Here is a 14117-nt window from a genome sequence, read left to right on the forward strand (position 1 = left end):
ACGGCGACCCGCCCACATGACTGTTCTCCACCAATCACAAGCTGGGAGCTTTTGCATCGTGAACGCGCCTCGCCTACAGAGACATGACTGTATACTCATGTTCCTCCACAGAGGAAAAACATATTTTCACTTATAAATAAATAAATACATGAAATAAATAATCACTTTTTAATGTGTTATTGTCAAAGCCTCTATGACATTTTGTTTACAATTTTTTTTTTTTTTTCAAAATGTTCTCCACAGAGGAAAACCATATTTTAGTCAACGGCACAATAAATAAATAAATAAATAAATAAATAAATAAATAAATAAATAAATAAATAAATAAATAAAATAAATAATCACTTTTTAATGTGTTATTGTTAAAGCCTCTATGACATTTTGTTTACAAAAAAAAATGTTTTTTTGCAAAATGTTCTCCACAGAGCAAAAACATATTTTAGTCAACGGCACAATAAATAAATAAATAAATAAATACATACATACATACATAAAATAAATAATCACTTATTTAATGTGTTATTGTCAAAGCCTCTATGACATTTTGTTTACAAAAAAAAATGTTTGCAAAATGTTCTCCACAGAGGAAAACCATATTTTACTTATAAATAAATAATAAATAAATACATTAAATAAATCATCACTTTTTAATGTGTTGTTATTGTCAAAGCCTCTATGATGATTTTGTTTCTGAAGACAGTATAGGCTACCATGACGTTTTTATTTTTTTATTTTTAGCAAGATAGAGTCTAAAGTTATTTTCATATTTAACTTTTAGAGAAATAAATTCTCGACAATTTTTTCATAAATGCTGCACTTAAATGTTTTGTGTGGCCACGCTGTACAGAGCGTCTTTATGTCCCCATGCAGCTGTTTATATGAACCACGTGGTTTTGGGCCGGTTGCCATCACTGATCACACGTGGAGCCTATCAACCACGTGGGACACCAGTTGCGCAAGTAGGCTACTTTACACATTTTAGGTAGCCCACTAATTTACATATTTACTTCCGTTTTTTGCTGCTGTATCCGCCCTTCTTCTTTTCAAGTACATTTAACAGAAAGTTGACTATTTGCTGTACATTGATTTGTCATGCAGGCAGATTAAGACCATATACATTAAAAACATATACAGTATATACAGTATAAGATATATGATTGAGGTACTTTTTGTGTGAGAAGGTGTTGTATGAATTATCTATTTAAAACTCTTATTGAAAAGGACTTCCTGAGGCGCCGCTGGGTGTACAGCTCCTGCAGGCTGGGCAGCTCGCACCCGGTGATGTGTTGGGTTAGATATCATCAAAAAATATGATGCATTATTAAAGGTTAGCCTGAACTACTTCAGAATCAGAAATACTTGGTAGAGTAAGTATATACATAATATATAATATTAATAATAATAATACTTTACTTAAACCTGCAGTATAGGCAGAATGTTTTTGGCATCATTGGGCGAAAATTACATAATAACCTTTCAGCATATTTTAATTCAAGTGTTCTGAGAGAAAAACTAGACTTCCGCACCTCCTCATGGCTCTGTTTTCAAACTTTAAAAAATCTAGACCAATCACAGGTCATTTCAGAGAGAGAGAGCATTCCTATTGGCTGTTCATTCAACAGAGGCAGTTGTCAATCACTCGCAAACTCCAATCAAACGGTCAAACTAGACAGCGCTGATCAAATATGAATCAATATTATGTTGTAAATGCCTATTTCTTGCCTCAGATGTTTTCAGGAACATCTTGTAGTGTACTGTTTAGCTGTAAAATGAGAAAGTTTGCTCCGGCTGGTGGGCGGGGCTTGGTATTTCCTCAAACTGAACTAAACATGCCTGCCAAGTCACAAACTTTCTCATTCTACAGCTAAACAGTACACTACAAGATGTTCCTGAAAACATCTGAGGCAAGAAATAGGCATTTACAACATAATATTGATTCATATTTGATCAGCGCCGCCTAGTCTGACCGTTTGATCTGAGTTCACGAGTGATTGACAGCTGCTCAGAGACGGCAAGGCTCCAGCTCAGCTGTGATTGGTTGTTTCCTCCGGTCTGTGAAATCTTGCAGATGCCAGTAGGAGCACCGGAGGACACAGAGGCACATGATTATTTCAGATCACCTGTCTAATGCACTACTGTCATACACTGATATAGTGATCGTTTTATAAAAATAATTTTTTAATCATACTTATATTCATATTTGCTCTATTTCTACCACTGCAGCTTTAACAGGTTGAATCTACATGTTTCAATACAAAGTAGCAAATTCTAAACTCTCAACCACCCAAATCTCCATATCTTAATAAAGAATAAAATAGGAAAAGCTCGCGGGAAAAGCTCTTAAAACGGCGAGCAAGAACTTTTTTTTTTAATCACATTTGCTCCATTTCTACCCACTGTGGCTTTACCAGTATAAAGTAGGTAACATATTCCCAGCTTGGCCACCAGCAACAATAACATCTGCCTTTGCATTAATGCATCAGAAATAAAAAATAATGTTCGTATAAGGAGTAGTTTTACTTTTGGTAGTTTAAGTACATTTTGTTCATAATAGGTAGTAATGATAGGTAAAATTCAATTGCAGGACTTTTAATTTGTGGTATTAGCACTTTTACTCCAGCAAAAAAATCTTAATATGTTGTTCCATCTTTGATGAAAAGAAACTCAGATACCAATGTGGGCTACAGTATGGATAGCCGTGAATCGAGGCAGGAAAAACATTGAAGGAGCTGACCCATAAGATCCATTTAATTGTAGTTCTGGAGGTTTTGAATGTCTCATTCAATCTTCTTCAGCAGATGGAGTTTGTCGTCATGTAGTTAAAGATGTGTACAAGGTGTACAGTATTTCATCCAAGACTCAACTGATTCCCAGGGGACCAGCAGCACATGTGAGTAATTAACCCTCAACACCACACAGAGGCAGCATTGCATTTTACATCCCTCACTTATTTCACAGAGCCGTGGAGAGAAAACCTCTCCAGTCCAACCAGCTTCATCTCTCTTTCATTGTATGGATTACTGGAGTCTCGCAGTGAAATAAGGCTGTACCATCATTTTAATAGTGAGGGCTAATATAACTTCTTTGTTTGTTTTATTAGCTTCATTCATTGTCTTCTTTTTTTTAACTGAAAAGACTCTTTTTCCTTTTTTTGCAGACATTTTTTTGGGGAAATCACCTTTTTACAGTAGATTGTATGTTTTGTTTTGTTCAAAACACTTAACAAATATCACTTGTCACAGATCCTGACTCTGGTGAATAGCATCATAAGCTTAGAACACCTTTAAAAGCTGTGTGTCACCTTACCTGTCCAGCAATATACACACATATGTAGCTCTCTGACACTTTTCAACCCCTTTATGTGTGTTCAGTGAAAGTGTATTCTGTTTCCTATCTGTTGTTCTTGCTTTTTCAACAAACAGATGGTATAAGGGTAAGAATGATCACATACTACATCTTATTTTTTATCAAATGTTAGAGAAGATGAATACATAAATAATAAAATACAGACTCTATACAGAATAGAGCTGCACATTGTTTTTTAGGTGTTGATATGTTTGCTCCTACTTTTGCTGTTCGGGGTGATATGGGCTGGATTACGGGTTCAATAATCCCAAAATGTGAAATGATAAGACTGTGGAATCGTTTGCTTAATATGTCAGAATACAGGACCAATAAGAAGTTTTTTTCTTTGGAGTAAATCACATAACGCTCCATGGGCTACAGAACATCATGCTATTTTTGAGGCAGCTGAATTACAATATATGTATAGTAATAATTTATCATGTAGCATGAACACAATTAGAAGAAAGTCACTTTCTAGATTTGAAGAAAAATAGTTGAAAGTTATATTGTTATAACCAAAATTACGAGCATATATTCAAATCAAGCACAATTATGGCGCTGAATCTCATGTTCTAGCAAACTTATCAAGGAGTCAAAGGTCTTTAGTTGCACAGTTAAGAACAGGAATCCTTCCTCTGGCCCTTGAAGTCGGTAGATCTAAAAACATCCAGCAGGTTGTGCGAAGTATGCGAGTCAGGAGAAGTTGAAAATTAATCACATTTACCTTCTGTATTGTCCAAACTATGATGAGTTATGAACTTCAATTATAAATTAAATGTCTATTCGGAAATCCCGAAATGTTTTGGTGCTCGGATGATGACAAAATGGAATGGCTATTCAATTTGAATGCTTATAAGTCGGCTACTTTTGTTTCTCAAGCTTGGAAAAAACATCAGGATGGTTTATTTGTCTAGTGTTATTTGTAATTTATACTGCTACTCTGGTTACTGCCTTTGTCTTTTCTTTATTTTCTAAATAATGGTGTCTTGTAAGCCCGTTTTAGGCTGGGCATGTTATTTATGCATGACACAATAATAATCAAATCAAATCAAATCATACAGGGCTCCTTGGTGGCCTATAGGGGTTATGGTGCCAAACATGAACATGCATGTCATGTCATCTCTGTCATACTGTAGCACTATCTACCCGGTGACAATAACAGATCATCCACACAGCAGCTATACGCTCAACTTGTTTGACAGTCCCCTCATAATGTGACGCTTATTTTCAAAATGTAAATCTTTTTTTTTCACAGATAGGATAAGATATTTTATTTACAAGCACACATAATGTCATATTTGTCAAAGTAAAATAGCTACCTGGATAAAACAATCCCTGTTTTATGGTAAGATTCGTTGAGGTTAAAGGTGATCCCCAGGTGGGAATTTGATCGGTTGTAGCAGACGACAGTAGTGCGGAGTGCATAAATAAAAAAATGTAAGATTTGGAACCAGTCATGTATTTCAGCATTTCAATTCCCTCATGTTTCAGTGTTTATTTGATGTAAAAATCAGTCCCTGTTTTAGCTGTTTGTATTGTATTTCACCCGGCTATTGAACACAACGAATCAGGTGAGTCCTGTCACCTTCACACGTTTTATTAATGTCTTGAATTTACAGCATGAACAACGCTATTCTCCTGCACCTGCTAGTCACTGCTGTTTTGCAGGGATGGATTCAATTGGTTGAATCCAGCATATAGAAAAGCGCAGGGAGGGAAATAGATGGATCCTAGGTCAGAAGGGATTTCCATTATCATGGGGAAATGCACATTTATTTCTGGGCAACCACCCAAAACAGAGCCAGAGTATATGATTTAAACTCGACTGTAAAGTGTCGGTAAAAGCATGCGGTGGTAAATCTTTGGTAATATTTCTTAAAATGACAATATTTTTGTTAGTGTTTGCATCATTGCTAATGGAGTTAAATGCTAAAAACTGCTGTTGTGAGTTATTGACTGCAGTAGTTCTTCGAATTCTCAACAGGGCCGATGTGTAATACATCCCAAAATCAGCAACCAGAGTAGAGCTGTATTTCATTCTCTTTCCTGGACTTGTATATAGACTGGGCTATTTTTTCAAGGAAGAACATCTGTATTTCTTTGAATTATTCTAGCTGTGACCTATATGAGTGATCAGACTTCAAAAAGAACAACATCAAATCTGTATAAGGCACATTTTAGATGTCACTTCAGCCCCAAATGCTTCAAAACATGGTTCAAAATAATGCAGAGCATTGATAGAAGGCACTAACATAATCAGGGTTACCCAAAATGTGAGAAAATTTGATTAAAAAGCGATATTAAAATCGGAAAAATGCTCAAGGATTACAAGAAAGGGCTTATACGTTTTGTCATGAAAACCTCAGCAGAGAGGTTCCATTGTGGTGTCAATGAATGAGGCATTTCATTTCATCCTATTAATGTTTGGTTTCTGAATTGTCATCTTGATTTATGGGCACATTTTGGGGTAACTGAGATATAGAGGAATGACTCTTATAAGATATTCCCCGTATAGCCTACCTGCAGAGCAGAGCAATTGTCAGATTTCATAGCTTCTATTCTACTCTGGGATTTGCGCTCTCACACAACATTGTTTATCGTTGTACACTGGCCTTTGATGCAACTTTAATGGATGTCAGTCCTGTCACAACGGTTTAACGAAGCTCACAATGTTTTGCACACTGCTTCCTGCAATTTGGACACCTACTATAAAGATGTGTGTGTTTCCTTTGTGTGTTTTTCAGTATAAATGTAGCACTTACACCCTCTAATGTCACAGTATTATTGTTGTTCTTTTCAGTTAATTCCTCATTATGTGTTTGTTTGTTTGTGTGTGTGATTATGTTTGGTATGCTTACTTGAGCCACTGACATTCATTTAAAAGCGTTTGCAGCTGTAAAACTAACGCTCAACCTTTTACAATTAAGTATTATTTTTCTTCTATACTAGTTCTTCTTTGTCTCCTCTGACACTCTGCTAGTGTGGGACTATGTTAGTGCAAGTCATCAAGTAAGTTTGAAAAGCTTTTCTCTAAACGATTTGGACTATAAGTTTACCATAGACACATTTCCCAGTAAAGTGTGCAGTACTAATTCAAATTTTCAGATCTACAGGTGACTACAGTAGCTTACAGTTGTCATGAAGGACAGTCTACAACAAGGTTTGACTCCTTTGCTTACAGATCTGACCTTTCTGGCTCTCAACTCCCTTCAAGGAGAATTTTATACCATGAGATGGTGGAACAACCTGTCTCAGAAACTTCAGCCAGCTAATTCACTAACACGTTTTCCTCATAAACATACTTTTATGGACTTGCCTTTATATGTTTCCATCTTATATCGTTGGGTTGTTTGTTTGTTTGTTTAAAGCTGTGGAAGTAAGGGCTTGGCTTTCTAGTGAGAGTTACTGCAACAAAATCTGAAAACGTGCTGCTTTAAAGGGGACATCACGCTCATTTCAAGGTCCATACTTGTATTTTGGGTTTCTACTAGAACATGTTTACATGCTTTAATGTTCAAAAAACATTATTTTTTCCCATAGTGTCTGTCTGAATATACCTGTATTCACCCTCTGTCTGAAACACTCTGTGTTTTACGCCTGTCTCTTTAAACTCCGCTCCTGAAAAAGCCCAGTCTGCTCTGATTGGCTTGCGAGAAAAATATGGTGCACCTTTGCAAAGGTAGTTCTCAAGCTGTGGGAGATATATTCTAATGAGCCTGAATGTGACATAGGAAGAGGAGCCAAATCTGAATGGCTTTTTGAATCACATGTTTTCTGATCTAGGCAGCCCACAAAAAAACTGACTGGGTTGTCTTATTACACAGTTTGTGGGTTAATAGGAACTCCAGATACCCAAATGTGTGAGCACAAGCACTGAAAAAGTGAGTTTTACATGATATGTCCCCTTTAAGAATCTCTTCATCTCCTCTGCCCCTTAAATCCAACCATATTTATTCTTCATATCACATTGGATGCTAATACTTTGGATTATAAGCACATCATGAACACGTCTGCATACTTTTGAGGCTTTGGCTTTTCCCTAACATGCTTGGTGATTTGGGAATTAAACCTTATTCTATCATTGTTCTCACTCTAAATCACTATAGGCCACAGTATGAATATACAATGTAATGGTGATATTACCTTTTTCTTGTGTAATGTGTGTCTGTATTTACCTCAGTAAGCAATTCATTTTCAACTTAAAACCTTGTCTGTGTTGTACCTTATGTTGATTATAGAAGCTTAGACAGTTGCTCTGCACCAACTGTAAAAGTGGAACCTAATAAAGGTATGATGCCATTTATACAACTGCACATCTATTGATGTAGAAAGTTTTGTTAGCGAAACCTTTTTCAAAGTCGTATGTGCGTAGAAATGAACGGTGGTCGAGCTGAAAAACAAGGCATCTTTTTTCTTAGCTCCTGACAAGTTGTCATCGCCAAGATGCCACTTTTTTTTCTACCTGGAAGTTACGCAGAACATATTAAGTAACTCAAATTAACCGACTTGGTTGCAACATAAAACCCCGAGAGGATACATGTAAGTGCACATGGAATGTTCTTTTTATCATCTTTGAAAACATTTACAACTATTTGAGACAAAAGGAAAAAGTTACAAACAGAATTGACCTGCAGTTTGCATCCATTTTCAAAATGTTACATAAATAAAACTCATATTTATAAATATCTCTTTTTATAAACATATAAATAGTTTTTTAAACATAAATACATTTATGCAGGGGGAAGATGAAGTACATGAATGTACAGCAGCAGCAGCAGCAACAATATACAGCTTTGCGGTTTGTAGTTTTTACACCGTTGTCCGCCATCTTGTAGTATGCGTCTGTTGACCATTTTTGTACGGTATACACATATGTATATATGTATATATACCTGCATATTTATTATATATATATATTTATATGAGGGTTTTGTAGCATTGTCATCTCAGTCTTTGTTTATGCTGGTCGGGTTGACTTTCGTACCGAAAATCTGTCACTTGGTGAGTTTTTCTTTTTTTTTTCTCCCTCAGGTGAGAACAAACTGAATCTTTGTTATCAAACCCATCGTCCAGAGATCTAGAGGAAGAGAGGAAACAGGAGAAGTGAGGTTAGACGGAGCATCCTGGAACAAGTCAAGGTTCATTTATTCAGTAATTTAGGAGCTTTTATCGACCGTGTATTCATCAGCGTATAGCCTCTCATCGTTCTGTGAATCTCCAAATGTACTTTTACGCTTAAAGTGTTGCCCTCTCGCTTAACGATTTCACCTCAATGATCACACATCAAACACAGACTTCCACATTTACAATAAACAGGAGGAAAGACTGGTGATGAAAAACACACACTCACTCAAGTAAGTCACAAAATCACACTCTCCCCCCCATCAGTTTGCCACAACCACAAAAAAAGGCCTCAAGCCTCAGGACTAATTGTGCGTCACCTCGCCTCCTCATTACTTCATTCACCACCACAGCCCCTTTGTTGTTTTTGTTAAAATCACTTGGGCAAAGAGAACAGGGTTTCCCAGAAAGATCCTGGTCACCGCAGGGTGCCGTGTGTTTATAATGTGTGCGTTAGCCCGACTACATCCCCTCTTCCCTCCTCAATCTCTCCCTGTCCTTCTCTATTTGACTTAAACGTGATATATGCTACTTGTTTTCTAGATGGAAGCAGATGGGATCATTCATGATGATGTGCATGAATACAAGAGAGGACTTCCTAAACAACAACTGGATTGTTTTCAATACATCAGTTTACATCAGTTTAAGTAGGCTTTCCTGCGGTCTTAAGGGGGAACTCTGCTGACTGACTACAGGTCAAAGGTTGATGACATCACAAGTTTGAGAAGTGATCTTGTTCTCTTAATTATCTCAAGTACCAAATTTTCTCACAATGAAGAGTCAGTCAGGCAGCTGAGGTTAATGACATACAGTTACAGAATGAGTTGTGCTGACCTTTGGCCCAGATTGTGAATTCATCACCTGACAGAATACACCCAATGCATGGTCATCACTCTCCACTTGCTGTGCTCTATATTGCTTCCACTCACACTTGATGTTCATTCTAAACTGTGGATGCAATGCTCACACTGAGCTGAGACACTTGAACATCTTTTCGTTGTTTGTTTTGTATTTCTTGCTTGCTTTCTCCCTTCCTCCCTCCCTTCCTTCCTTCCTTCCTTCCCTCTCTCCCTTCCAGCAGCCATACACAAGACCCATTAAGGACCTTAGATGAAACAGAAAGCCTCCGATCTGTCACCTAAATGGAGTCTTTAGAGACCATTGACAAAAAGAGAAAACCAATAAGAATGCTTTCCTCCTTTCTATCCTCATATTAAACATTCTTCCATCAAACAGGACCCTGCTCTCTTGATAGTTTATCTACCTTATACACTCTTCCTCTGTATACTCCTGGTTTCTGTTTATATTTTGTCAGGTTACAGTGAATGTAAGTGTGACTTTGATGAAAACTCACCATCACAGAATCACTGCTCCAGCCCTTAGCATCCCATGCCACTGATGGTTCCTATCCTGTCCATCTTGTGTCCGAAGCAGCCGCTCCTCGACGTGGAGCCTCCTTTCTTCGTCCCGGATTTGTGTCTCCTTGGTGCGGGCTGGTCGTTGAGGAGACGAGCCCACATCCCTCTGGCCCTCTGGGTGTCCATGCGTAAATCTCTCAGTAACCGTATCCGAGAGCGCACAGCGTCCAGCTGCCTCTCACTCTCCTCCGACTCCAGAAACTCCGCCAGCTCCTCGCCCAGCAAATTCCTAAGAGACTGGAACAAACAGGTTGCGAAGATAAATAAAACACGTCTCCACTGGGCAAATATACGTTTTTCTTTTTTCTTTTTATTTATTTATTTGCACATATATAAAACTTCACAAAATCCAGTCAATGAAAAAAGAAAAACAAGAAATGTGTCAGGAGAGGTCAAGAAGCCTTAAAGGCTTATTTATACAAAGGACCTCCCCATAAAACCACAGGAGAAAAAAAACTATAACAAAAAAGGAAGAAAGATCTAAACTAACATCATTTTAAAAATACAACAAAAGTTAAACAACAACAACAAGAAGTTGTGCACAAAATGTGCAGAAACCAAACAGTGGAAAACACTCCAATAAAAACAATGAAATCCATACAAAACAGAAGAAAAGAAAGTATATCTAAACATATCAAAAGGTCAGTTGTGCAAAGAGATAGGCTTTGGATCAAATTGAAATACATGCTTGGTGCCTCTTTGAGCAGCAGAATACTTTATGTTTAATTGGGAGAAACCTCAACTATAAGCTCTTTCAAACACTTTGTGCATTGGCACAAGAGGGGAAATGTCATATTTTAGCCAGTTTTACGCACGGTGCTATAGGATTAACTGAGATGGATAGACAACTTTCAAATAGATCCACAAGATGCTGCAGTTATTCAATTAAATCCTCAAAGTGACACTGATGGTTCTGTACTTTCATTTTTTTCTTTCTATGTGACAGTTCCTCAGTGAAGACAGGTGCCTGTATAGCCTCGCTCCTCTGCTCTGCTCTGAACGCAGTAGCTGTGCCATCAACTTGCAGCTATCCTAAATTTTAGCCATCTAGGCTTATTATTAAAACCTTTTATTTCAAATGATCATTTCTGAAGTCTCTGAGGTGTTATTCTATACAGGCGAATCCAATGCGTAATAGTGATTTTACGCACCAAACCGTTTAGTTTGTCGTGCTTTAATTTTGGTAAACAGTTGGAAAATATAAGTTGAAAATGAAATATCTTAACAGTGTAAAAGTAGCTTCTTATGTTTCTTAAAACACATTTTTAATTTGAATGGTTTCCACCCAAAATGCTTTGGTTTCTTTCTTCACTTATACTTTTATATTCGTTTTTATCTTATGCACTTTGTGCTCTTTTATCTTGCTTTTACATATGTAAAGCACTTTGAATTGCCTTTGTGTATGAAATGTGCTATATAAATAAACTTGCCTTGCCTTGCCTTGCCTTTTGGAGCGCTTGTCAAATGGTGCGCTTAAATGCTAAAAGCTGACAAATACTATGGAGGAACAGACAGCAGTTATGATGCCTACAGGGGTTTCGACCACTTTGAATGTAAAACATGCTGTCTCTCCTTTAAATAAAGTGATATAAAACACATTTTCTGGGATGTTTTAGATTCAGGGTGTGGAAAAAATGCCCTAAGCATGACTAGAAATGATGAAATATGATGCGTAAAAACAACAAGTCTTGAGCGTCTGGACCACAGAACAGCTGTTCAGTCCTGAAGCAGCCCTCAATAAACTGCTTTAGATCTCAGTAATAAGAGTATAAGTGGACTTATTCTTACCTTCTGCTGCGCCTGAGATAAAGGTTTTGCCCCCATCCTTACTGAGAGCAGGGTGACCATAAGTCCACACGCTACCAAGTACGACAAGTTCATCTTGACACAAGTCTGGTATTCTTGAAGGGATTCCTCGGCAGCAGCAGCCAATCAGCTGTTAAACAGAAGAGGCTTTCAGTCCGTCCTTTACTCCAAAGCTCCTCAAGTGCTCCTCTGACTCTGTGTATTAGTTCCTCACCGTTTTATAGGCAGCCCGCGGTGATGTCATGATAAACCTGCGTAATTTGGTCCTCCTTCCTTCGCCAACTCCCTGTTTTCTCTACCTGCCTCTCAGCACGTCATGCCAGGGGATTAATTCAATGATAAAAGCTCCGGTCATCAGAGGAAATGAGATAGGGCTATGAGCTATCAAAATGTCCTTTTCTTTTTTTACTTTTAGACCTCTCTGGCTGAGATGAAGAGGCTGAAATAGAAGGTGGTTTCAAAGGCTGCTGCGCGTCAAGAAGCCCAAGAGCGACTCTTTGGCAGAGAAATCTAACTTCTAAGATGCCAGTCACATATTATTCTACTGTGAGAGTGTGAATGACTTATTTTCTTTTACAGAATAAGTGACCCTTCAAATAAATTCTGCCACTGGAATTAAAGGAATTGATTCAGAGAAAGTTCCAGGGGATGATTTGTTTTTATTATAAGACTCATTTTTCTAAACAAAGACTTATTAAACAAGTGAATTTGCATTAGAAGTAAGTCGAAATATGTCTTTGCTTCATCGCAGCCCCCATTCATTTATTATTATGAAAAAACAAATTTGCGATTTTGGCGAAAGAAACAGATCCTGGATCAGATTTACGCATCATGTGCGCAAAGAGGTTACTGGAAATGTGACTTCATGCAGGCAGACAGAGCGATGACATGTCCCACCATGCTGTGCCATTCAGTGTTAAATGAAATGATTCACATTATCATTATCAGCCTCATTATAAAGGGATTGGGACTGGGTTTCGATGGGGGATGCCATTGTGCGCAAAATCCCATCAGTTCATAATATGTGATTTATGTGATTTGTTTTGTGGATCTTTGGAGATATCTGAGTTTCATTCAGACCTGTCGCATCACAGTTGAACCACAGACACTGCAGCCCAGCATGATGAGTGTTTAGACTGAGGACATGTGTGTGTGTGTGTGTCCAGACACCTGCCCACACTCAAAAAGGAGGTTGATTGAGAATCCTTTGGTTAATAACCTAATTATGTTAGTTTACTAATTAGGTATTAGTTATGATATTATAGCTGCATACAGAAACATAGCTAATTTAACCCTATATTGATCATAATTACTAAAACAATGTCAATCCAGACGCCCTTAGTGCTTTTAATATCATCTTAACAACGATTGCATAGCACCAGAAAGGCTTCTTGGGACTATAGCCTTCACTTCAAAAAAATGTTTGTAGCACCAAATAAAGGTTTTACCACAGTAGAACCAAGAGGCTACAACCTTAAAGCATCATCTTCTTATACAGTGTTGAGCCTGACATTAATGCTTAATTGCCTGATGACATTTATTAGCATTTCATATTATAGTGTAGTCTAATGTGGTACTTTAATATAGATGTATTTGAGATTGGCATATGATACTGATCTGACACTTATTTGCAATGTTTAAAAGCTTAAGACTCACAAATGCAGGAATGAGCTCTATAAATGACTCGTTCAAATAATTGTCAGTTGGCACATTACTACTTTAACTTGAGCTGAACTCATTTAGCCCACAGAGAGGTGATTTAAGAAAAAAAGTACATTTAAAGTGACATAATAAGTCAGTAAAAACTGCTACTTTTTGCAGTGTGGACTGATTCTGGAGGTTGCAGAGCTGAGCTGCAATCTCAGGCAGCACCATCTGTTTTGAAACACAGAGTGGCAGTATTTGCTCTGCCGAAAAAGTGAATACCACTCATAGTCACATGTTTACTGGATCAATACAATCCTGTAAAGATAACTCATTATTCACAGCAGATCACGGGTGTATGAACATCCCAGTGAGACTGTGTAGAGCAGATTAGGCTTAATGCAATGTGATGGAAGAATATCAATAAACCCCTGATTTGAAGTGTGATCTATCATCTTATCAGAGTTCTACCAGTCTTAAAGGGGCTCTATGTAAGAATCAGAAATTGCTTGTTAACAGTGACTCCTGTGGCCGAGGTACGTGTCCACAGCCTCCGTCCTTTCCACACTTCCCATTCGTTGTCTATGTAAGCAGCCGTGCAATGCATTCTGGTAGCGTGGCGGCGCAATTCAAGAGACAGACCATCCGTCACGTCGCCCGCTCCTCATTTGCATAAAGTTGAGGTCTAGGCTACTTTATGCAAATCACGGGCGTCCAACACGACTCACCGCCTCTGGAAACTCCTGAGAAACTTTCAAACTAAGCGTTGTCAATCTAAAATAA

The 14117-nt window shown here is 37.7% G+C and overlaps 1 protein-coding gene across 1 annotated transcript; it reads right to left on the minus strand.

Annotated features, from left to right (window-relative positions):
* Window positions 1-8020: 8020 nt before the first annotated feature.
* On the minus strand, window positions 8021-11880 carry nppc (natriuretic peptide C). The gene is made up of 3 exons (XM_037769089.1): window positions 11673-11880; window positions 9821-10121; window positions 8021-8422 (listed from the first exon to the last, which is right to left on the minus strand). Exons 1-2 carry the CDS (start codon window positions 11763-11765, stop codon window positions 9846-9848), a joined length of 369 nt encoding a protein of 122 aa, XP_037625017.1. The 5' UTR covers window positions 11766-11880; the 3' UTR covers window positions 8021-8422; window positions 9821-9845.
* Window positions 11881-14117: the final 2237 nt, after the last annotated feature.

The sequence above is a fragment of the Sebastes umbrosus genome, chromosome 5 (assembly GCF_015220745.1).
Source record: "Sebastes umbrosus isolate fSebUmb1 chromosome 5, fSebUmb1.pri, whole genome shotgun sequence".
Taxonomy (NCBI): domain Eukaryota; kingdom Metazoa; phylum Chordata; class Actinopteri; order Perciformes; family Sebastidae; genus Sebastes; species Sebastes umbrosus.